Raw genomic sequence first — 26,086 nt, 5'->3', positions numbered from 1 at the left:
CACGTTGGTGCGGTCTGGTCAGCATGCAAGACTATGTGCCCTGCTTAGCTTTGAAAATAAGCTATGTTGATTCAGCTGAGCTACATTTAGACATTGATCAGCTTCCATAGTAATTTGCATAGACTACCTCAAATAAAATGTCTAATCAAATATCCACTTCATTTCAATCACCCAATACATGAATAGGATTAAAAATATCTTTAATGTTTCCATGTGGAATTCTCATCGCAATTTCAAGGTATATATAGTTCTGATGATTATGTTGAAATTAGATTGATGTAACAACCTGTTAGTCAGATATAGTCAATGTATTTAAATGGACAATTTACCCCAATTGCAATGTTACACTGCTGGTTGAAATGAGAAGAAAACAGTACTTTTTTTCAAATTCAATGTATTTTCCACGTTGATTACACCTACATTGATTACCTTGAAAACCACTGTATGCCCAGTGGGTGTTGCAAATCCTATTTGCACCCACAGACGTCCATATATATATTTTTGTATTACTTCAGGAGCCTATACAATTCCTAATTACAATTTGCTTTGCTTATCACGAACCATTAACACAATATAAAAGCAATAAATAGGCAGTGCCGAATCTAATTTGATAATCATGTAATATTTACATAATTGTGCGGACGTGCAAAAGCGGTCGGGGATGCGATGTCAGCAATGCATCCCCTGCTCCAGGAGTCTCCTGTGCTGCAGCCCAGGTTGAAAAGACGTACAGACGTCGGTTCTGGCTTAAGCCTGACGTTTCACACTAAATTCTACCACTGCTCTGTCGCGCTCCACGTCCGTGGGCGTGGCCTACCGGATGGTCTGGGTAGCCAGGCAACTTGTTCTCGCCACTGTAAGAAAAAGGAATCTTTACCTTGTGTCGTTGATGCTTCAATTTCCGTATCGACTCCTTTCTCCTCCTCCACGCAAGACTTCTCATCCGTACCCCACCGCTCATCACAGCGTTGGTTTTATCGGGAGCGGCAGGTGTAGACTGGAAGGAGGAAGCCGCGACATAAATCATGCTTTGTCGGGAGCAGTCGGCTTTGGAGCACGGGTAGGCTACGGGTCAACTCCCTGTGGACGTCTCGTCCCTCGTGGATAATTTAGTCAGTGTTCTGAGCTCGCCGAGCCTATGTTTTTATATCAGTTATTTTCACATTTTAGCGATGCAAATGCAAGGTGTAGTAGCCTATTAACTGGTGACAGTCTGTTAAGGGTTATGAAATAACATGCCATGCAATTGTTGCTCGAATCTTCTTAATGTGGTCGAATGTTTCCATTCATGGCTACATTATTGCTTCATCACTAGGCATTAATAACCTACGCTGGCACGCTTCCTAATTGATAGCCTTGGCTGCAAACACAGCACCCAATTGAATAAGCTGAGCCATTCAATTGCATGAGCTATTCACTCATGCATTGTCAAGTGTGCAAAGTAGCTATAGCCCCCCTCCCCACATATATATATATATTACATACACACACACACCCTTTATGTTCTCTCCAGTCAGACTGAGAAGCACCTCCTTTTATGAAGGGGACCAGATCCTTAAATGAACCTCTGCTGAAGTCATCTCGATTTATCCCCTCAGATCATGACATGCGGCTCATACCAGATCTCCATAAGCGAGGCGCCAAGGATCACGAGTGAACATGGGGATCAGGTCCAGAAATGTTGCTAACGGTTCAGAGGAGCAGAGGGACAAAAAGGCATCAGCCCTGCCCGTGGACTTGGACCAAGAGGCTGGGGTGGACAAAGATGGAGCTCTCTTGTTGGTGGCTCCGGGTCGGGAAGATTTCAAAAGGAGCACACAGGGTTTTGGACTGTTGGCCAAGACGCCCCTGGGGTACACGCGACCCGTTAAGCGGAATAACATCAGGAAGCGGAGAATTCAAACCCTTATTTATGACGCCCTGGAGAGACCGAGAGGATGGGCGCTACTGTACCACGCGTTTGTGTAAGTAACCAAAATATCTATATGAAGTCTGTTTTACTCGCACACATGCGTAACTTGTTCCCTTTGTTCTACGGTATTTCAATTTGAAACATTTGCTGAGAAAAGTCTCTGGCAGAATACTGGATAGAAAAGAAGAAAAAAAGCTCACCTGGCTCACACCTTGGAAAATTATCCAACGTCAAGTCAATTTTATTAATTTTAATATCCAAACTGTTTATGTAAAAATGATTGCCCTAAGATAAAAATGGAGGTAGACTGCATTATATGCTCAGAGCATCTCAAGTGTCTCACTTATCAGTCTCGCCCAAGTAATTTGAGTATAAGTAGTCCACCATTTCCAAGACTTAGCGCTCACAATTTAATAAACATTTTTTAAGCCAGTCTTTCTGTAATTGAGCAAAATGTATGGTTTTGCTTTCATGTGTTTTTCCATGTCACAACTCTCTTCACAGATGAGTAACTGTGTGTATGTAAGTCTGGCAATCCTTTCATTTAGATTCATTGGAGAAGTGGTTGTTTTTTTAAGTCAATGAAAGACGTTTGTTTCACCAGAGGACAACAAAATAACACCTAAAGGGGATGGATGCCCCAAAAGCAAATGGATCTCAATTGAAATGTTGACCAATAGTCTAGGGCAGGGATGGGCAACTTTGATGGGGTGGGGGCCACAAAGAAATGGAACTCATCGTGAGGCGCCGCAGTGGGTCTGCGTATCCACATCAGTCCCTCACCTTGTTAGCAAAACATTTTAGTGGACCCCCTCGTGGAAGCAGAGATACTTAAAAAAAAAAATGTTTTAAAGTTAATTTTCTACACATTTTGACATGGGGCATAGTGAACATTTTTCTGTTTTTAAAGCAAGTTTGCTGCAATTCTAAACATTTTGCTATGGAGAGGAGAGAAACATTAGCAGTTCTACACATTTTTCATTAAAATGGAGGCAAATGATAACAGATGATCAATAGGCTCCACCCTGGTCAGTAATTCGACCATGCTTACTACAATTTTAGATAGCTGGCCGCTAAACATTTAGTTGACATGGGCTAACTGAGTGACTGCTGATGCACAACCACATTTTTGAAATTGCACCTTGTGTATTCTATTATTCTACCTCTCAACAGTAAGTTGAGACCCAGACTGAGTACCCAATTTGTGTGAAATTGGTCCGTGGGCCTACAAAAGGGGTCCGGGTTCCACTAGTTGCCCATCCCTGGTCTAGGGAATTGACTCTCATGACCATTCTTGATCTTAGCCTAATGCTGTAACTCAGTGCAATTCAAGAAGAGTTAAGAAAATATTTACCAAATAAAGTAAAGGATAATAAAAAAGTAACACAATAACAATAACAACGCTATATACAGGGGGTACCTAGTTGGTGTGCGTGGTTACAGGTTAGTTTAGGTAACTTGTACATGTAGGTAGGGGTGAAGTGGCTATGCATAGATAATAAACAGCGAGTAGCAGCAGTGTAAAAAACAAATGGAGGGGGGGGGGGGTGTCAATGTAAATAGTCCGGTGGCCATTTGATTAATTGTTCAGCAGTCTTATGGCTTTGGGGGTAGAAGCTGTTAAGGAGCCTTTTGGTCCTAGACTTGGCGCTATGGTACTGACTGCCATGTGGTAGCAGAGAAAACAATATATGACTTGGGTGAATGGAGTCTCTGACAATTTTTGGGGGCTTTCCTCTGACAACGCCTAGTAAAGAGGTCCTGGATGTCAGGAAGCTTGGCCCCGGTGATGTACTGGGCCGAACGCATTACCCTCTGTAGCGCCTTACGGTCAGATGCCGAGCAGTTACACTTGCCAGTTGGTCCGCACCTGCTTTGAATACACGTCCTGGTAATCCATCTGGCCCCACGGCTTTGTGAATGTTGACCTGTGTAAAGGTCTTGCTCACATCGTCTACTGAGAGTGTTATCACGCAGTCGTCCAGAACAGCTGGTGCTCTCATTCATGCTTCAGTGTTGCTTGCCTCGAAGCCAGCATAAAAGGCATTTAGCTCATCTGGTTGGCTCGTGTCACTGGGCAGCTCACGGCTGGGTTTCTCATTGTAGTCCGTAATAGTTTTCAAGCTCAGAGACAATTTAGTATGATCTGATCTTAATCCTGTATTGACGCTTTGCTTGTTTGATGGTTCGTCTGAGGACACAGCAGGACACACAGTGTCCGGATTAGTATCCCGCTCCTTGAAAGCGGAAGCTTTAGCCCAGTGCAGATATTTCCTGAAATCCATTACTTCGTACGGTCACTTTGGGGGCGATGTCGTCTGTGCACTTATTGATGAAGCCGATTACTGAGGCGGTGTACTCCTCATCTGGAATCAGGAGGATAGAATTATGGTCAGATTTGCCAAATGGAGAGCGAGGGAGATCATTTGCAGTGCTTGACTTGGGCAGGAGCTCACTGGAGCGGAGTACCGGCACCTCAAATGTTCTACTGCTTGAGCTCCTGTTCCTCTTATAGAATGTTAGCTCAAAGGTATTGTGGAGCTCCTGCACCTCAGTATAAACAGTACCTGCACCTATTCCAGTGCAAGTCAAGCACTGCTCGTTTGTGCCTAGGTGAGAACTATATGTGTGGTCCATTGCAGGGTCACATTTATATATGTGTGTTAGGCTCAGTACTGCATCTGTCAGGGTCCTAATGTGGTAGCATCAGGAGTGTGTGTGTGGTAGGGTCAAGAAGAGTTTGTGTGTGCGCTCTATGGTACGTTTAGCGTGTGTTTGTGGTCATTGACTGAAGTCTTTGCACTTCGCAATTGTGGTAGGAGTGTGTATGTGTGTGTGTGTGTGTGTGTGTGTTCACGCACAAAGGCGGCACTGGAAAAAAAAAATTGTTCGCATTTATCTATATGCTAAAAGTGAGAAACCATGGCTAATTTATCACAACCTTTACAATTGATGAATCCTAATTGCCAAATTGGACATACCTACTAATTTAAGGGTTTTTCTTTATTTTTACTATTTTCTACATTGTTGAATGATAGTGAAGACATCAAAACTATGAAATAACACATGGAATCATGTAGTAACTAAAAAAGTATTAAACAAATCTAAATATATTTGAGTTTCTTCAATTTGGTTGAGGTTGGGTGATTGTGGAGGCCAGGTCATCTGATGTAGCACTCCATCACTCTCCTTCTTGGTCAAATAGCCCTTACACAGCCTGGAAGTGTGTTGGGCTATTGTCCTGTTGAAAAACAAATCATAGTCACACTAAGCGCAAACCAGATGGGATAGCATATCGCTGCAGAATGCTGTGGTAACCATGCTGGTTAATTGTGCCTTGAACCTAAATAAATCTCAGACTGTCACCAGCAAAGCACCCCCACACCATCACACCTCCTCCTCCATGCTTCACAGTGAGAACCACACACGCGGAGATCATCTGTTCACCTACTCTGCGTCTCTCCCAAAGACACTGCGGTTGCAACCAAAAATCTCAAATTTGGACTCCATCGGTCGAATGTCCATTGCTCGTGTTTCTTGGCCCAAGCAAGTCTCTTCTTCTGATTGGTTTCCTTTAGTAGTGGATTCTTTGCAGCAATTCGACCATGAAGTGGTGTAAACCTTGCCGCCATTGGACTCTGGAGCAGTGGAAACCCGTTCTCAATGCATATTGGGTCATGTAGTAAATAAATGAGTAAATAAAATAAAAAACAAGTGCCATTTATTGAAACTGTAACATCAACTGGTTATATTATAAAGTAGTCCTGTGTTGCTCAGTTGGTAGAGCAAGGTGCGTGCAACGCCAGGGTTGTGGGTTCGATTACCACGGGGGATCGTTCTGAAAATCAATGCCTTCTGGATAAGAGCGTCTGCTAAATGACTCAAATGTAAAAATGGCTGTGCAATGGCATAGACTTGTTTTGTTAGTTTAGCAGACAAGACTATCTTATTTCCAGAGCCCTTATTACAGGGAACACCTATTTTATAGTATAAAACATGATTTAATATAACAGAATAAAATGGAACAAAGTACTGTGGCTGGAACAGTTGTTTTCAGTAATTATTTGAAACGGTGCTCAAATTGGCAAGTTGATAGTGTTACAAAGTCTTCTTTTCGATATACAGATGTTCGATTGAGTTTATTATGCTTTTTCCTTGGAATTTTCTACATGGATGAACAATTGTACATTGAACACTGCATGGGATTAATTATGGCCAGGACATCTGTCTGGTGAGTAGGCCTAGGCTTAATGACTGAAAATACGCACTTTGTCTTTATCAAACTAATGTTTTTGCATATTTTCAGTATGGAACTGTCTATTTTTTAGGGGGCTAGTAGCCTAGGTTAACGAATTCTAAATGCCACTAGCAGTTCGCAAAGTAGGGTTGTTGCTAACGTTAGTTACCACAGCCACAAAGTCATAAACCATTCTTGTATCTACAATTTTGCTTATTAAAATCAGATTCTAAACCTTACTCTTAACCCTAGCCACACTGTTAACCTTTCGCCTAACCCTATCCCATCAGTTAGATACCTTTTTTCTAAGCATTCATTTCTTTACACACACAGAGCGTGCGTGTGAAGCTAGCAGACAGACATAATGCAATTGAGCAGAACTGTGTGATGCTTGGTTTATTTTCTTTTGTGCCCTGTAAAGCGCTACAGAGGGTAGTGCGTATGGACCAGTATGTCACTGGGGCCAAGCTCCCTGCCACCCAGGACCTCTCTATACCAGGAAGGTGTCAGAGGAAGGCCCTAAAAATGGTCAGACTCCAGCCACCCAAGCCATAGACTGTTTTCTCTGCTTCCGGGAATATCTGCATTGACCCTTTTTGACTCATCACATACGCTGCTGCTACTGTTTTATGATCTATTCTGTTTCTTAGTCACTTTACCCCTACTAGCTATATGGACATACCTACCTTAATAAACTCACAGCACTGCATATCGGCTCAGTGTGTGTGTGTGTGTGTGTGTGTGTGTGTGTGTGTGTGTGTGTGTGTGTGTGTGTGTGTGTGTGTGTATAGCAAAGTTATTGTTCTTTAGTCATTGTGTATTTATGTTGATATTTTTCAATTTTTCTCTCGGCGTTGTTGGGGAGGGCCCAGTAAGTAAGCATGTGACAAATACAATTGTATTTGATTTGAAACCCACTCTTGCTCCACAGACTCATGTTACGAGAGACTAGAGGTGCATACACTTAACCGAGAGAGGGAGGGGAACCGGATGGACAAATACAGATAGATGGTGGGAGAGAGAGGAAGGGAGAGACGTTGTGCATCAGCAGTTCTAGCCTGGATCAGTATAGTGATCCTTGGCATGCAGACAAACTGGTGCACTCATTGGCAGACAGCTCCCAATGCCTATGCTCTCAGAGTAGAGATGACTGTATAATGCCTTGCTAAAATGGAAGTCTTTCCTTTTACTGGAAAAGGAAAGACTGCAATTACCAAGCAGGGCATTTCCTTACTTGGTTTTCATCATGGCATGTAACAGATGTTTATTTAAAAAAAGGAGATGCTGGAAGCGTACTGGTCAAAACCATATTCCGACTCAACTATTATTATTTTTACAAAAGTGAGAGTGCATAGAGCCCAAAAGGTGTGCGCTAGAGCAAGTTAGAGTAAACATTTGAGCTACATGCCTTCTTCACATGGAATTACCTATACCAGTGGAGGCTGGTGACTTGGAAAATAGAAGGGTGGGAGACCCACGGTATAGGTGCGGACCAGACGCAGACGTCAAAACATTTGAATAAAGACATTATAGTAACATTATGGGGGATGGGAATGATAGGGCTACTAGTGTTGGGAAGGGATCACAGCTGTGATTATTTGAGGCATGAGTTGAGGTGTTCAGAGGCTTGACTTCAGTGCAGGACAGAGGGGTGTACTACAAAGCAGGATCAAGGAATTAGCAAGCTAACTTTCAAGATGATTCGGTACATACAGTGCATTCGGAAAATATTCACATTTTTTTTACGTTAGAGTTATTTTAAAATGGATGAAATAGTTTTTCCCCCTCATCAATATACACACACTACCCCAAAAATGACAAAGCGACAAAAAGTAACAATAAATATAGTATGCAAAGAGGAAAAAATAAACAAAAAAGAAGTGCGCAATCAACAGGAAACTGTTGAGCATGAAAAACCCAGCATCGTTTCAGTTCTTGACACGAACCAGTGTACCTGGCAAACACAATCATACCCTGTTCTAAGGCACTTAAATATTTGGTCTTTTGCCCATTTAACCATCTAAATGGCACATACAAATGTCTCAAGGCTTAAAAATCCTTTTACCAAATAATGATGTCTGTGGTCTTCAGGTTGGAAAGCCATAGATCTAAAATGATACCCGAGTTTCTGGGTTGGATGACCATTCGAAACGATTTATCCCAGTTGGATCTCTTTTTCGGAGTTCTCTATTGTCTTGAACGCTTTCCGTTTTGAACAACGCATTCGTCTCCGTGGAGGGAGGGAGAGAGCCTGGGCCGTGAGAGGCAGACCCTCTGCTGCTCTCTCCCTCCCTCCCTCCACTCACTCCGGTGAGGCTGACCAGAGAGAGGGGACACCGTCTTCCACCCGATGGTGAAGTCGCACCACATCTACCTTGTTCAGAAATTCACGACCAGAGAAAGTGAAATATTCCTCTTAAAATAGACACAACAAGCTGCTAATGATAATAATAAAGCAGGGCTGTCGATACACTTGGCTGCTCATTCACTACAGCACGAGTGAAAGTAAGGACTAGTGGGTTTTATGTTTTGTAATAGTGTTGAGTAAAAACAGTGTAAATATAAACTTAAACACTCGTAAATTGGAAATCAGTAAGGAAGCATGGCTTTCAATCTGTCATGGAAAGAGCAGGTGTTCTTAATGTTTTGTAGACTCGGTGTATACAGTTGAAATCAGAAGATTACATCCACTTAGGTTGGAGTCATTAACTCGATTTTCAACCATTCCACAAATTTCTTGTGAACAAACTATAGTTTTGGCAAGTTGGTTTGGACATCTGCTTCATGCATGACATAAGTCATTTTTCCAACAATTGTTTACAGACAGATTATTTCACTTATAATTCACTGTATCACAATTCTAGTGGGTCAGAAGTTTACATACACTAAGTTGACTGTGCCTTTTAAACAGCTTGGACTATTCCAGAAAATGATGTCATGGCTTTAGAAGCTTCTCATAGGCTAATTGACATCATTTGAGTCAATTCGAGGTGTACCTGTGGATGTATTTCAAGGCCTATCATCAAACTCAATGCTTCTTCGCTTGACATCATGGGAAAATCAAAAGATATCAGCCAAGACCTCAAAAGAAAATTGCAGATCACCACAAGTCTGGTTCATCCTTGGGAGCAAATTCCAAACACCTGAAGGTACCACGTTCATCTGTACAAACAATAGTACGCAAGTGTAAACACCGTGGGACCATGCAGCCGTCATACCGCTCAGAAAGGAGACGCGTTCTGTCTCCTAGAGATGAACGTACTTTGGTGCGAAAAGTGCAAATCTATCCCACAACAACAGCAAAGGACCTTGTGAAGATGCTGAAGGGTGAGATGAGAGAGGCCTGTAATTTTCATCATAGGTACACTTCAACTATGACAGACAAAATGAGAAAAAAAATCCAGAAAAACATTGTAGGATTTTTTATTAATTTATTTCCAAATTATGGTGGAAAATAAGTATTTGGTCACCTACAAACAAGCAAGATTTCTGGCTCTCACAGACCTGTAACTTCTTCTTTAAGAGGCTCCTCTGTCCTCCACTCGTTACCTGTATTAATGGCATCTGTTTGAACTTGTTATCAGTATAAAAGACACCTGTCCACAACCTCAAACAGTCACACTCCAAACTCCACTATGGCCAAGACCAAAGAGCTGTCAAAGGACACCAGAAACAAAATTGTAGACCTGCACCAGGCTGGGAAGACTGAATCTGCAATAGGTAAGCAGCTTGGTTTGAAGAAATCAACAGTGGGAGCAATTATTAGGAAACGGAAGACATACAAGACCACTGACAATCTCCCTCGATCTGGGGCTCCACGCAAGATCTCAGCCCGTGGGGTCAAAATGCTCACAAGAACGGTGAGCAAAAATCCCAGAACCACACGGGGGGGAACCTAGTGAATGACCTGCAGAGAGCTGGGACCAAAGTAACAAAGCCTACCATCAGTAACACTCTACGCCGCCAGAGACTCAAATCCTGCAGTGCCCGACGTGTCCCCCTTATTAAGCCAGAGCATTTGGATGATCCAAAAGAAGATTGGGAGAATGTCATATGGTCAGATGAAACCAAAAAAGAACATTTTGGTAAAAACTCAACTCGTAGTGTTTGGAGGACAAAGAAGCTGAGTTGCCAGTTTCTCTCCTATGTTTTACACCTAAACTAATGTAGTTTTTGAGTAATGCATGTTTCTATTGATTATATAAAACATACCACTACTTCTGCATCACACATACCCTCACCTAACTTCAGATATATTGGATACGTAGCTGCAGGGTAAACTTATCTGTATGGGAAATTAAATCAAGTATGCACAAACGCATGTACATTAATTGAGCACTCAATGAATTGCAGTCTTTTTACAGTACAGTGGATAACATGTATTTTTTCTTCAAAACGGTGACCACATGTGCTATTCATATTGCATGCGAGACCAGGGTTACACGGCATGTATGTGTATGCGTAGGATTCTGTGTCTTACTTGGATTACTTGTGTTATACCTTTGAAAACATTGTTTTTCTTTTCAAACTTGACACTGTTTTCTAGATCAACAAATTCACACATATCACTTTCACAGATCTACACACACTGAGTCAGACATTCACCTCATTTATACCATTGTCATGACAGCGGTTTGTCACTGAAATCTGTTTTTTTCATCAGAAATGATTGCTCCGGGTAAAAATATGATTTGTTCTCAGATTGTAAATTCATGTAATTATTTTTGCAAAACACTATATATCCATTGTTTGGCTGGAATGGAATGTTCGTATGCTGTATATTTGTCTGTGATATGTGGTTGTATCTCACCTAGCCATCTCAATTAAGATGATTGCACTGGATAAGAGTATCTGCTAAATAACTATTGGCCGACTGAGCTCACTGTTTGGCAGACTGGCTGATGAACAGACCAATGTGGTACACAGCAAGCTGTGCCCCAACGGTCTGGAAAGTCAGTCGTTATTTTTTACATTTGATCAGTCTCAGAACCATGACATTATTTTCTAATCGTTCCGAACAGAACCCTTATTTTATTTTTTTCCCGTTCACTTCCAGTGTTACAACATGAACGGTTCATAGTTCCTTTTTTCAAAAAATGTTTTACCTGTGAAATCAGCAATAGGTTTTACATTTTCATTTACTCCACCAATTAGCACTTATGAAGCAGCTTGCTATGGAATGGGTGAGCTAGTTTTTGTTTCACACGTTTGATGGACAGATGCAGGCGCGAGATGTGACTGAAATGCCCAGTTGGGGAGCGACCTAGAGGGAGGGGTGGACATGCCGGGGGGCTTCGCTTGAAGCGGTGAGCTTCATGACAAGACGTGAGTTGGAATGTGTTTAGGCTATTACTAGCAACATAACTTCACTGAACGATAAATTGGACATTTAGGAATATTTTTGGAACAGGAAATAAGATTATTGACCGGTTGTCAAGATTTGAAAATAACTCTGTTTCAGAACACTAGAGATCACTTTCTTTCCCGGTTCCATTTCCGTTCAGGAGGACTTCGAGTTTGGTATCAGACAAACAAGTCAGCAGACAAAGCTCCTATTGGTTGAGTTGAACCCCATGGAAGGGGCACCTGAGGAAGAATCAGATTTGTATTGGACGATTGAAGATGTGTGGGCGGGGCATCCCAAAGACAGAGCTGTTATTGGCTTACGGATGTTGGTCATGGTGAGTGGTTGTCTTTTTAAGACCTGCTCTTAACTTTGTACTCTGTTGTCTGGCGTCAAGCACCATTATCCCAAACGCCAGAACAAATCCGATTGTCCAGCTCTATCAGCACTCATCTGCCCCCCCCCCCTCCATCCTTCCATTCCCCCTCCACCGCTCCAAGAGACACATTCTGCTATGCTTTCCCAGGCCCAGACAAGCGTAATGTGCATGGCGCACAAGTTCTCCAACCCTGCCCCAACCTCCCCCACCAGGGACCTTACTTCAGGGCTTAAGGATGATGATGCCATCCAATTGAATTATGTCAAGTCGTGCACAGAAAACATTAACTACTCAGGTACCAGTCGTTTCACTACGGTTGGTCTGGGCAGCTGTGCTGGAATGAAGGGCAGTGTGCTTTAGACTTGCTACAAAGACGGAGTGTATTGTGTTCAGACAGAGATGTGGTTGCGTCTCAAATGGTAACCTATTCCCTTCATAGAGCGCTACTTTTGACCAGGGCCCACTAGTAGTAGTGCACTTTGAAGGGCAGGTGTCAAACTCATTCCATGGAGGTCAGTGTCTGCAGGGTTTCGCTCCTCTCTTGTATTTGATTGATGAATTAAGGTCATTAATTAGTAAGGAACTCCACTGACCTGGTTGTCTAATTCTTATTTGAATGGAAAAAACTCAAACCAGCAGACACTAGGCCCTCCATGGAATGAGTTCGACACCCCATTCCATATCCACACAGGGTTTTTTCTCATTCCTCAGATCGACTGCTCTGTAACAGACGAACCCCTAGGGGGGAACCGTCATCTATGTAACAGACGAACCCCTAGGGGGGAACCGTCATCTATGTAACAGACGAACCCCTAGGGGGGAACCGTCATCTATGTAACAGACGAACCCCTAGGGGGGAACCGTCATCTATGTAACAGACGAACCCCTAGGGGGGAACCGTCATCTATGTAACAGACGAACCCCTAGGGGGGAACCGTCATCTATGTAACAGACGAACCCCTAGGGGGGAACCGTCATCTATGTAACAGACGAACCCCTAGGGGGAACCGTCATCTATGTAACAGACGAACCCCTAGGGGGGAACCGTCATCTATGTAACAGCCATGGTGGACTCAGGCTCTGTCTTTGAGATTAATTTGTGTGGCATATTCGGAGGTAATTAAGGAGGTCAGGTGCACATATGGCTCCACGACGCGCCGACGGGCATCTTGTGACTTATTTTTTTTGTCGATACGGAAACGTGGAAACTCAGTCGTACAATTACAGCGCTTGTGTCGACTACAGACTCTGTGTTCAGATACCAGATTGGAGGAAAGGCCATTCACCGTCACTGTTCAATATCGCAGCACAGTCAATGGACAATCGTACACCACCACTCACCATCCGATCTGGCTTCAAATAGCTTGAATTTACCTGGCGCAATGGAACCAATGGAATAGTCCCAAAAGTGCAAACGCCGCCCGCCGGGCACTCAGAATTTGAAAGAATACAAATACTATTTGAACCCAGCTGTATCAACTCATAAATTGAATGCATAAAAATATTATGAAGTCACCCACTGGACACAGAATACAACAGCCACTCAGGTTATTATTACTATGAATAACTTCAACATTTTGAAAATTATAGAATGATACTATAATATCCTGCATATTATACTGTATATAATACATTTACCAGAAATACTACACTGAGCTTTACCACAAAATAACATCCAGTTTGGTATCCTATGTGAAGCATGACCAAACACACAGACACTATCTTTGACTCTGACAACTCCCCAGTACCACTCCACATACAATGGACTGTGGTGGTCATGACATTTTTGTCAGACGGTTAATGTCATACATGTTTTATTTTAGGCAGGTCTAAATGAACATGATATGAAGAAAATGTTTTTCAGAAGAACAGAATATGAGTTGGCCTACTGTATGTTATCTGGCTTTGTGCCATACCATAGGCTGTAGGCTTGTTCATTTAGCAGACAAGATATGCTTATATGTCCATTGCCATTATTTTTACATGATTTAAAGTAAGAATAATATAATTGAACTTAGCTGAATAAAATAGAATGGATATTTTTCCCGGAGCGAGAGTGAACACGTGAGGTGGTTATGTTCACCGTAAAAGTGATCATTTGAAATGGGTCCTATACCCTAGATTTAGAGTTATTTGGCAACTTTAGTTGTGAATGATACAAACCTGAGAATGTCTTAGAAATCAAAACATACAGTGAAAGTATTATGACCCCTTGACTTTTTCCACATTTTGTTACATTTAGACTTTTCTAAAAAATGGATTTACACATTTAAAAAATCCTACACAAAATACCCCATAATGACAAAGTGAAAACAGGTTAGAAATTTCTGTAAATGTATTAAAAATAAAAACGGATATCTTATTTACACAAGTATTCAGACCCTTTTGCTATGAGACTCGAAATTGAGCTCAGGTGCATCCCTGTTTCCATTGATCATACATAAGATATTTCTACAACTTGATTGGAGTCCACCTGTGGTCAATTCAATTGATTGAAAGGCACACATCTGTCTATATAAGGTCCCACAGTTGACAGTGCATGTCAGAGCAAAAACCAAACCATGAGGTCGAAGGAATTGTCCGTAGAGCCCCGAGACAGGATTGGGTCGAGGCACAGATCTGGGGAAGGGTGCCAAAAACATTCTGCAGCATTTGAAGGTCCCCAAGAACACAGTGGCCTCCATTCTTAAATGGAAGAAATGTAGAACCATCAAGGCTCTTCCTAGAGTTGGCTGCCCGGACAAACTGTGTAATCGAGGGAGAAGGGCCTTGGTCAGGGAGGTGACCAAGAACACGATGGTCACTCTGACAGAGCTCCAGTGTTTCTCTGTGGAGATTGGGAGAACCTTCCAGAAAGATGACCATTTCTGAAGCACTAAACCAATCAGGCTTTTATGGTAGAGTGACCAGACAGAAGCCATTCCTCAGTAAAAGGTACATGACAGCTCGCTTTGAGTTTGCCAAAAGACAACTAAAGGACTCTGAAATCAAGATTGAACTCTTTGGCCTGAATGCCAAGTGTCACGTCTGGAGGAAACCTGGCACCATCACTACGGTGAAGTATGGTGGTGGCAGCATCATGCTGTGGGGATGTTTTTCAGCAGGGGAAAAAAATACCTGTCATCTCTCCACTTAATAACGAATGGAGGATGCTTTTTCCGTGACTCATTTTCATGTCAGCCAAGTAGGCTATACTCCTGTTTGTAACGAGAAGCAATGTGCTTAATATTAGGAAACTTAAGAAATGCATATAGTAGGCCTAGCCAATGCGATCCTGCCCTTTTTAATAGATGCCATCAAAACTCTGTTTTCTCACGGAATTACATAGCCTAAGGAAATGTTGTGCAACATGAGCTCATGGTCTCTCATGAAGTGTTTGAATCGAATTTTGAGTACATTTGCATTGATGTCAGAGTGATTTAGAGGGACAATAGAGTGCTGAGTACCAGGTAGTTGGGTAGGCTGCTAATGACCAGCAGCAGTATCAGAGCTTGTAGAAGCCTAATTACTGTGTCTAAACAGTCACATGGAATTTGACAGCCGTCATGACTCGTGACCGCCGTTGTGGCGGTAATGCAGTCACCGTAACAGCCCTAGATGGACTTAATTTCATATTTGGAACACACACACACACACACACACACCACATCCCCCAACCCATCTCCTGCCACACACCTCTTGCTTTATCCTTCCTCTGATCTCACCATTTCTAAGTGTATTTAAAAAAAATATATATTCACCTTTATTTAACCAGGTAAGCTAGTTGAGAACAAGTTCTCATTTACAATTGCGACCTGGCCAAGATAAAGCAAAGCAGTGCAACACAAACAACAACACAGAGTTACACATGGAATAAACAAACATACAGCCAATAATACAATAGAAAAAGTCTATATATAGTGTGTGCAAATGAGGTAGGATAAGAGGTAAGGCAATAAATAGGCCATAGTGGCGAAATAATTGCAATTAAACACTGGAGTGATAGATGTGCAGAAGATGAGTGTGCAAGTAGAGATACTGGGGTGCAAAGGAGCAAAATAAATAAAATAGATATCAATATGGGGATGAGGTATTTGGATGGGCTAATTCCAGGTGGGCTATGTACGGGTGCAGTTTGGTATTCTCCTTCCTCCTCCAATCTTGTTTCCCGCAGCCCTCTTAAAGGAGACTGAGATCAATATAGTAGCAGGCTTGAGGGGGAGCACCCTGAGGAGGATTCTCTTACACCCAGAGAGAGGAAAGGAGATCTGGCCCAGTGTAAGTGGAAACCCCTCTCCATGGCCTTGGGCACAGCAGCACGTTCCGATAACTGATAGGTCAGTGGCTGTGCTCCACTAATGTAACTCACATTGTCAGGGTCGTGGAGGATGTAGACACAATGGACAATTGGGTGACACTTGACATAACGTCTGGCAGATGCTTTGTTAGCATATTACGAGCATGACTCATAACTAAATTCCGAAATCTTGTAGTGTCCCTTTAAACTGACTCGATGTGCCAAGTGTTTCCCCTTTATTCATTTAGCAGTGGGCTGCTCAATCATTGCAGCCACTCCAAGAAATATGATATTTATTTATTTTTGGAAATACTTTTTCATAATGGTAAAACATTGTCAGTGTAAACTTAAATGACTAAAACCCAGATATAAAATATGTAGAAAAGATAAAGGCGCTGTATATTTTTTTTTAAATAAGAATCTTTGAGAACTAACAATCAACAATAAAACAATTGACTGTCAGAGAGAAAGACAGAGGGAGAGGCAGAGAAAGAGCTAGAGATTGACAACGAAAGGGAGAGAGAGACAGCGAGCAGTTCCGTTATGCTTCAGCAGTTTTGTCTTGCATAAGTAGGGATCTTTGTCCCATCCTCCTGGCACTCTGACAATACACTTTTTCTGTTGGCAGAAACAAGTTTCCACCATACCCTATCCATGGCTTTATAATTGGGCTGGAGCAATGAATCGCTTCACCAAGCCATTATTTATGTCAACACTTCGATATAATCACAGAGGGATTTCCGTGGTCGTAAAACCGTTTTGCTGCTTCTCTGTATAATTAGTTAAAACTTCTTAGGGCTCAGATCCCAATAACGAGATCGATATGACAACAGCCAGTGAAAGTGCAGGGCGACAAATTCAAAACAGAAATCCTATAATTAAAATTCCTCAAACATATAAGTATTTCACACCATTTTAAAGATCCACTTCTTGTTAATCCCACCACAGTGTCCAATTTCAAATAGGCTTTATGACGAAAGCACCACAAATGATTATGTAGAAGTTTATGAGTGCTTTTGGTGACAAGCCGAATTTCTATAGCCTCCTGATGTCAGAGCCAAGTCACAGAAAAACACAGCCATTTTTCCAGCCAAAGAGAGGAGTCACAAAAATCAGAAATAGAGAATTAATCACTAACCTTTGATTATCGTCATCAGATGACACTCATATGACTTAATGTTACACAATACATGTATGTTTTGTTCGATAAAGTTCATATTTATATCTAAATATCTCAGTATACATTGGCGCGTTATGTTCAGTAGTTCCAAAAACATCCGTTGATTTTGCAGAGCCACATCAATTTACAGAAATACTCATCATAAATGTTTACGGTGCATAAACGGTGCTCAGAGCCCAAACAAGCCAAAAAGATATCCACTTTGCAGTCAACAGAAGTCAGAAATAACATGATAAATATTCACTTACCTTTGATCTTCATCAGAATGCACTCACAGGAATCCCAGTTCAACAATAAATGTTTGTTTTGTTCGATAATGTCCATCATTTATGTCCAAATAGCTCCTTTTGTTAGCGTGTTTGGTAAACAAATCTAAACTCACGAAGCGCGTTCACTAGGAGCAGACAAAAAGTCAAAAAGTTCCGTTACAGTCCGTAGAAACATGTCAAACAAAGTATAGAATCAATCTTTAGTATGTTTTCAACATAAATCTTCAATAATGTTCCAACCCGGAGAATTTCTTTGTCTGTAGAATTGCAATGGGACAGAGGTCGCTCTCACGTGAACGAGCTCAAGGCATTCTGGCAGACCTCTGACTCATTCCCCTCTCATTCACCCCCACTTCACAGTAGAAGCATCAAACAAGGTTATAAAGGCTGTTGACATCTAGTGGAAGCCTTAGGAAGTGCAACATGACCAATGTCCCACTATCTTCAATAGGGAATGAGTTGACAAATGACCAACCTCAGATTTCCCACTTCCTGGTTGGATTTTTTTCTCAGGTGTTTGCCTGCCATATGAGTTCTGTTATAGTCACATACATCATTCAAACAGTTTTAGAAACGTCAGTGTTTTCTATCCAAATGTCCAAATAATATGCATATATTAGCAACTGAGACGGAGTAGCAGGCAGTTTACAATGGGCACCTTATTCATCCAAGCTACTCAATACTGCCCCTCAGCCATAAGAAGTTAACACTTGACTTGACTCCACCTATATAAAAAGGCTAAATAAAGCTGTCATGAAAGGCGTATAACGTTAATGAATTATCATGATATGGCCGGTGTTGGAAAGTGTTCATTTCATAAACCATTGGCAAATCAGGCACATTTCTAGTATGCTTTGGAGAATGCACATTGACTGTACTGGTACAGTACAAAAAAACAAAATAAAACGGCATAGGTGAGATGCAATAGATGGTATCGAGTACAGTATATACATATGAGATGAGTATGTAAACAATGTGGCATAGTTTAAAGTGGCTAGTGATACATGTATTACATAAAGATGCAGTAGATGATATAGAGAACAGTATATACGTATACATATGAGATGAATAATGTAGGGTATGTAAACATTATATTAAGTAGCATTGTTTAAAGTGGCTAGTGATATATTTGACATCAATTCCAATCAATTCCCATTATTAAAGTGGCTGGAGTTGATTCAGTGTGTTGGCAGCAGCCACTCAATGTTAGTGGTGGCTGTTTAACAGTCTGATGGCCTTGAGATAGAAGCTGTTTTTCAGTCTCTCGGTCCCAGCTTTGAGGCACCTGTACTGACCTCGCCTTCTGGATGATAGCGGGGTGAACAGGCAGTGGCTCGGGTGGTTGTTGTCCTTGATGATCTTTATGGCCTTCCTGTGACATCGGGTGGTGTAGGTGTCCTGGAGGGCAGGTAGTTTGCCCCCGGTGATGCGTTGTGCAGACCTCACTACCCTCTGGAGAGCCTTACGGTTGTGGGCGGAGCGGTTGCCGTACCAGGCATTGATACAGCCCGACAGGATGCTCTCGATTGTGCATCTGTAGAAGTTTGAGTGCTTTTGGTGACAAGCCACATTTCTTCAGCCTCCTGAGGTTGAAGAGGCGCTGCTGCGCCTTCTTCACGATGCTGTCTGTGTGGGTGGACTAATTCAGTTTGTCTGTGATGTGTACGCCGAGGAACTTAAAACTTACTACCCTCTCCACTACTGTCCCATCGATGTGGATAGGGGGGTGTTCCCTCTGCTGTTTCCTGAAGTCCACAATCATCTCCTTAGTTTTGTTGACGTTGAGTGTGAGGTTATTTTCCTGACACCACACTCCGAGGGCCCTCACCTCCTCCCTGTAGGCCGTCTAGTCGTTGTTGGTGATCAAGCCTACCACTGTTATGTCGTCCGCAAACTTGATGATTGAGTTGGAGGCGTGCGTGGCCACACAGTCGTGGGTGAACAGGGAGTACAGGAGAGGGCTCAGAACGCACCCTTGTGGGGCCCCAGTGTTGAGGATCAGCGGGGTGGAGATGTTGTTACCTACCCTCACCACCTAGGGGCGGCCCGTCAGGAAGTCCAGTACCCAGTTGCACAGGGCGGGGTCGAGACCCAGGGTCTCGAGCTTGATGACGAGTTTGGAGGGTACTATGGTGTTAAATGCTGAGCTGTAGTCGATGAACAGCATTCTCACATAGGTATTCCTCTTGTCCAGATGGGTTAAGGCAGTGTGGTTGAGATTGCATCGTCTTTGGACCTATTTGGGCGGTAAGCAACTTGGAGTGGGTCTAGGGTGTCAGGTAGGGTGGAGGTGATATGGTCCTTGACTAGTCTCTCAAAGCACTTCATGATGACGGAAGTGAGTGCTATGGGACGGTAGTCGTTTAGCTCAGTTACCTTAGCTTTCTGGGGAACAGGAACAATGGTGGCCCTCTTGAAGCATGTGGGAACAGCAGACTGGGATAAGGATTGATTGAATATGTCCGTAAACACACCAGCCAGCTGGTCTGCGCATGCTCTGAGGGCGCGGCTGGGGATGCCGTCTGGGCCTGCAGCCTTGCGAGGGTTAACCCGTTTAAACGTTTTACTCACCTCGGCTGCAGTGAAGGAGAGTCCGCATATTTTCGTTGCGGGCCGTGTCAGTGGCACTGTATTGTCCTCAAAGCGGGCAAAAAAGTTATTTAGTCTGCCTGGGAGCAAGACATCCTGGTCCGTGCCTGGGCTGGTTTTCTGTTTGTAGTCCGTGATTGACTGTAGGCCCTGCCACATACCTCTTGTGTCTGAGCCGTTGAATTGCGATTCTACTTTGTCTCTATACTGACGCTTAGCTTGTTTGATTGCCTTGCGGAGGGAATAGCTACACTGTTTGTATTCGGTCATGTTTCCGGTCACCTTGCCCTGATTTAAAAGCAGTGGTTTGCGCTTTCAGTTTCACGCGAATGCTGCCATCAATCCACGGTTTCTGGTTTGGGAATGTTTTAATCGTTGCTATGGGAACGACATCTTCAACGCACCTTCTAATGAACTCGCTCACCGACTCAGCGTATTCGTCAATGTTGTTGTTTGACGCAATACGAAACGTATCCCAGTCCACGTGATGGAAGCAGTCTTGGAGCGTGGAATCAGATTGGTCGGACCAGCGTTGAACAGACCTCAGCGCGGGAGCTTCTTGTTTTAGCTTCTCTCTGTAGGCATGGAGCAACAAAATGGAGTCGTGGTCAGCTTTCTCGAAAGGAGGGCGGGGGAGATCCTTATATGCGTCGCAGAAGTTAGAATAGCAATAATCCAAGGTTTTACCAGCCCATTGAAAGTCACTGAGTGTCCACATACTTTTATGTATATACACTGCTCAAAAAAATAAAGGGAACACTAAAATAACACATCCTAGATCTGAATGAATTAAATATTCTTATTAAATACTTTTTTCTTTACATAGTTGAATGTGCTGACAACAAAATCGCACAAAAATTATCAATGGAAATCAAATTTATCAACCCATGGAGGTCTGGAAAACCACACTACAGGCTGATCCAACTTTGATGTAACGTCCTTAAAACAAGTCAAAATGAGGCTGTGCAGTGTGTGTGGCCTCCACGTGCCTGTATGACCTCCCTACAACGCCTGGGCATGCTCCTGATGAGGTGGCGGATGGTCTCCTGAGGGATCTCCTCCCAGACCTGGACTAAAGCATCCGCCAACTCCTGGACAGTCTGTGGTGCAACGTGGCTTTGGTGGATGGAGCGAGACATGATGTCCCAGATGTGCTCAATTGGATTCAGGTCTGGGGAACGGGCGGGCCAGTCCATAGCATTAATGCCTTCCTCTTGCAGGAACTGCTGACACACTCCATCCACATGAGGTCTAGCATTGTCTTGCATTAGGAGGAACCCAGGGCCAACCGCACCAGCATATGGTCTCACAAGGGGTCTGAGGATCTCATCTCGGTACCTAATGGCAGTCAGGCAACCTCTGGCGAGCACATGGAGGGCTGTGCGGCCCCCCAAAGAAATGCCACCCCACACCATGACTGACCCACCACCAAACCGGTCATGCTGGAGGATGTTGCAGGCAGCAGAACGTTCTCCACGGCGACTCCAGACTCTGTCACGTCTGTCACATGCTCAGTGTGAACCTGTTTTCATCTGTGAAGAGCACAGGGCGCCAGTGGCAAATTTGCCAATCTTGGTGTTCTCTGGCAAATGCCAAACGTCCTGCACGGTGTTGGGCTGTAAGCACAACTCCCACCTGTGGACGTCGGGCCCGCATACCACCCTCATGGAGTCTGTTTCTGACCATTTGAGCAGACACATGCACATTTGTGGCCTGCTAGAGGTCATTTTGCAGGGCTCTGGCTGTGCTCCTCTTGCTCCTCCTTGCACAAAGGCGGAGGTAGCGGTCCTGCTGCTGGGTTGTTGCCCTCCTACGGCCTCCTCCACGTCTCCTGGTGTACTGGCCTGTCTCTTAGTAGTGCCTCCATGCTCTGGACACTACGCTGACAGAAACAGCAAACCTTCTTGCCACAGCTCGCATTGATGGTCCATCCTGGATGAGCTGCACTACCTGAGCCACTTGTGTGGGTTGTAGACTCCGTCTCATGCTACCACTAGAGTGAAAGCACCACCAGCATTCAAAAGTGACCAAAACATCAGCCAGGAAGCATAGGAACTGAGAAGTAGTCTGGTTACCACCTGCAGAACCACTCCTTTATTTGGGGTGTCTTGCTAATTGCCTATAATTTCCACCTGTTGTCTATTCCATTTGCACAACAGCATGTGATATTTATTGTCATTCAGTGTTGCTTCCTAAGTGGACAGTTTGATTTCACAGAAGTGTGATTGCCTTGGAGTTACATTGTGTTGTTTAAGTGTTCCCTTTTATTTTTTTGAGCAGTGTATATAGTGTAGCTAGTGATAGCGATGCACAAGCTAGGGCTATTTAAAACATCATCACCTGGCAGCATTTACCTGCCATATTCTGAAACTCGAAAACTCTATTTAAAGAAAGAAAAAAGCTTGAAAACCCTATTTGATTTTTGCCCAACGTTTAGATATATATTTTTTATGAATATAATTCATAATTTTTTTTTTTGGAGTTAAAGGTAATAGTTCCTGTATAGTTTGTTTTTTCAAACAGTTTTGTTAATTATTTTATTTCAGTTTACGAAATTGTTTTTTCATGATCCCTTTTTGTTTTCGTTTACTTTAATCACCTTGCAGGACATTTAATAAAAAATATGTTACATGTTCAGATGTTCCTCCTGAGATTCACTCAATCCCCGCCAAACTACCTGATTTTACTTTTTTTGTTCAACCTTGGGCTCCCTTGAAGAGAGTTGAGGTAATGGATCATAGGGAAATACCTTGTGCTGACACCAGCTTTGTGACACAGTAGGTGTCATATTAGAATTGGCAGGGAGCTATATCTGGTAAGAATTAACACATATTAAGCCAAATCACTCTGAAAGATGCGTGTTCATGTAAAGCGGTTGAAGGGCGAGAGAGGACACAGCTTGAGACCAGTGAGAGATGGAGAGAGGGAAGAGGGGATTGCTGACTCGACAGTTACAAACAATGAAAGCATACAAATCTAAAGGGCAGGTTACATGCACAGTTTCAAAGGATAAGTACTGTCACGGTCTTTGAAAAAAAAAACAGTTACAATACACACTTTTTCAGAGGCCATTTCAGTTGTGTGAATGTGATGCTCTCTCAAATTCTATTGGTCGCGTACACATATTTGGCAGATGTTATCGCGGGTGTAGGCATTTCGCTATCTCCAACAATGCCTGAAAATACAAAACAATACATGCAAATCCGGAATATATATATATATATATACATCTCATTCCAAAATAATGTTACTTAATATGGAGTTGGTCTCCCCTTTACGGCTATAACAGCCTCCACTCTTCTGGGAATGCTTTCCACGAAATGTTGGAATATTGCTGCAGAGATATTGGGTGATTAGGCCTGGCTCGCAGTCAGCATTCCAATTCATCCCAAAGGTGTTAGATCAGGTTGAAGTCAGGGTTCTGTGCAGGCCTGTCAAGTTCTTCCACACCAATCTTGACATACCATTTCTGTATGGACCACACATCATTCTCGGGGGAATTGTCATGCTGAAACAGGAAAGGACCTTCCCCAAACTGTTGCCCAAAAAGTTGGAAGCACAGAATCGTCTAGAATGTCATTGTAGGCTGTAGCTTTAAGATTTCCCTTCACTGGAACTAAGGGGCCAAGCCCAAAACTTGAACAACAGTCCCAGACCATTATTCCTTCTCCACCAAACTTTACAGTTAGCACTATGCATTCGGGGAGGTAGCTTTCTCCTGGCATCCGCCAGACGGTGAAGTGTGATAAATCACTCCAGAGAATGCCTATCCACTGCTACGGAGTTTAATGGTGGCGGTCTTCACACCACACTTGGCATTGCGCATGGTGATTATAGGCTTGTGTGCGGCTGCTCAGCCATGGAAACTCATTTTATGAAGCTCCCGACAAAGTTATTGTGCTGATGTTGCTTCCAGATGCAGTTTGAAACTCCGTTGTGAGTATTTCAAACGAGGACAGATGATTTTTACGCCTTACGTGCTTCAGCAATCGCTGGTCCCGTTCTGTGGTATCCACGAGTTCTTCTGACTCTTGGGAAGTAGATAAAGGGCCAAAATCATGACTATCCCTTTAATCTGGATTGGCTGAACCCATGAAAGATATGTGTTTTTAAATCTAACTTGGCTGAACACTTAACCAACTTGCCCAAACGTTAAATGCCCTGAAAAATCAGACCCTTGGTTCACGCATGAATTGTATGAAAAATTACAGGGAAGAAATGTAGCTTGAGCTAAAGCTAGATTGACTGATACTATGTCTGATTTGCAGTCCTTCAGACATTTTAAAAAGTGCAGTGCCTTCAAAAAGTATTCACACCCCTTGACTTTTTCCACAATTTGTTGTTACAATTTAAAATGGTTTAAATAGAGATGTGTTTTGTCACTGCCTATACACAGTACTCTATAATGTCAGTGGATTCATGTTTTTCTACATTTTTACAAATGAATTACAAATGAAAAACTGAAATGTCCTGAGTCGTTAAGTATTGTTATTGTTATGGTAAGCCTAAATTAGTACAGGAGTAAACATTTTCTTAACAAGTCACAAAATAAGTTGCAAACTGGTGCATATACCCTGACTCTGCGTGCAATGAACGCAAGAAAAGTGACAATTTCACCTGGTTAATATTGCCTGCTAAACTTTCTTTTAGCTAAATATGCAGGTTTAAAAATATATACTTCTGTGTATTTTCGTGAATGGACGGACTAGTGGTTATGATTGATTGTTTTTTATAAGATAAGTTTAACTGTGCAACTTAATAGTGTTTTGGAACATGGTTGCAAGATTTTTGACGATTGTTGAACAAGGCTGTTAACCCACTGTTCCAAACTTGAAAATAAGAATGTGTTCTTAATTAACTGACCCTAAATTAAAAAAAATAAAAAAACATCGGCGTCCAAAAATACCGATTTCCGATTGTTATGAAAACTTGAAATCGGCCCTAATTAATCGGTCGACCTCTAGTACAAAGCACTTAGAGACTTGCCCAGAAAGAATCACAGCTGTACTCGCTGCCAAAGGTGTTCTACAAAGTATTGACTCAGGGTTGTGAATACTTATGTAAATTGTATTTCTGTATTTTATTTTCAACAAATTCACTAACATTTCTAAAAACATGTTTTTACTTTGTCATTATGGGGCATTGTGTGTAGATGGGTGGGAGAAAAAATAGATTTCATAAAGACATGTAGCCTGTTGCACAACAAAGCCCTTGACTTATTCCACAAGTCAAAGGCTTTGACTATATTCTTTAGGCACTGTAAATGTCTCTGGTTAGAAAAGTCAGCATACTAACAATAGTGGAAATCCAGCCAACTTATGGGATGAAGTCAAATCTAGGGTTGCAAAAACCAGCAACTTTCCCAAAATCCACAGATTTTCCAGAAATCCGGGTTGGAATTTTTGGGAAGTTATTTTTTTAACCCTAGTCAAATCTCGGAAAAGGAACTCTACCCACCATCATAGGCCCAGCAGGTTATGGCAGCCTCTGGTTTCTTAATATACAAAATCAAAATTTCTGGTGCTTTCAATAACCATTTGTGACCTGTTTCAGGAAGCTAGGAGTATGTCGCATGTCACTACATCACAAGAGAGGTGTTTCAATGTCTTTAAATTTTTTATCAAAATGAGTTTTTTTCGGCAGAAATGCCTTCTGGAACATGTTAGCTTTCATGTGCCTTTTTAAAAATAAATTTGTATACAATATGTAAATACAGATAAAATTGTTAAATTACTAGCCTAGTTGGTTTGTCCCTGAAAAAGTCATGAACCTACCCGCTAGCCATGATTGGCTGAGATAATGGAAGGGCTGGACATGCCGGGAGATGGGTTTGGATTGGTCAGCCATGTAGTATGGTTCTGTATATAACTGGAGCTGCTCAGTATATACTGACAATCCTT

General features: G+C 42.5%; 1 protein-coding gene across 1 annotated transcript in view; it reads left to right on the top strand.

Moving 5' to 3' along the window:
* Positions 1 to 676: 676 nt before the first annotated feature.
* Positions 677 to 26,086, top strand: part of kcnq3 (potassium voltage-gated channel, KQT-like subfamily, member 3) — a 113,105-nt gene continuing 87,695 nt past the window's right edge. The window contains exons 1-2 of the mRNA XM_046320589.1: positions 677 to 1,060; positions 1,599 to 1,964. Coding sequence (XP_046176545.1) covers positions 1,660 to 1,964 — 305 coding nt within the window. The 5' untranslated portion in view covers positions 677 to 1,060; positions 1,599 to 1,659. The remainder of the gene's footprint in view (positions 1,061 to 1,598; positions 1,965 to 26,086) is intronic.

The sequence above is a fragment of the Oncorhynchus gorbuscha genome, linkage group LG22, assembly GCF_021184085.1.
Source record: "Oncorhynchus gorbuscha isolate QuinsamMale2020 ecotype Even-year linkage group LG22, OgorEven_v1.0, whole genome shotgun sequence".
Taxonomy (NCBI): domain Eukaryota; kingdom Metazoa; phylum Chordata; class Actinopteri; order Salmoniformes; family Salmonidae; genus Oncorhynchus; species Oncorhynchus gorbuscha.
The sequence above is the reverse complement of the archived record's forward strand: the minus strand, read 5'-3'. Positions and strand labels throughout refer to the sequence as shown.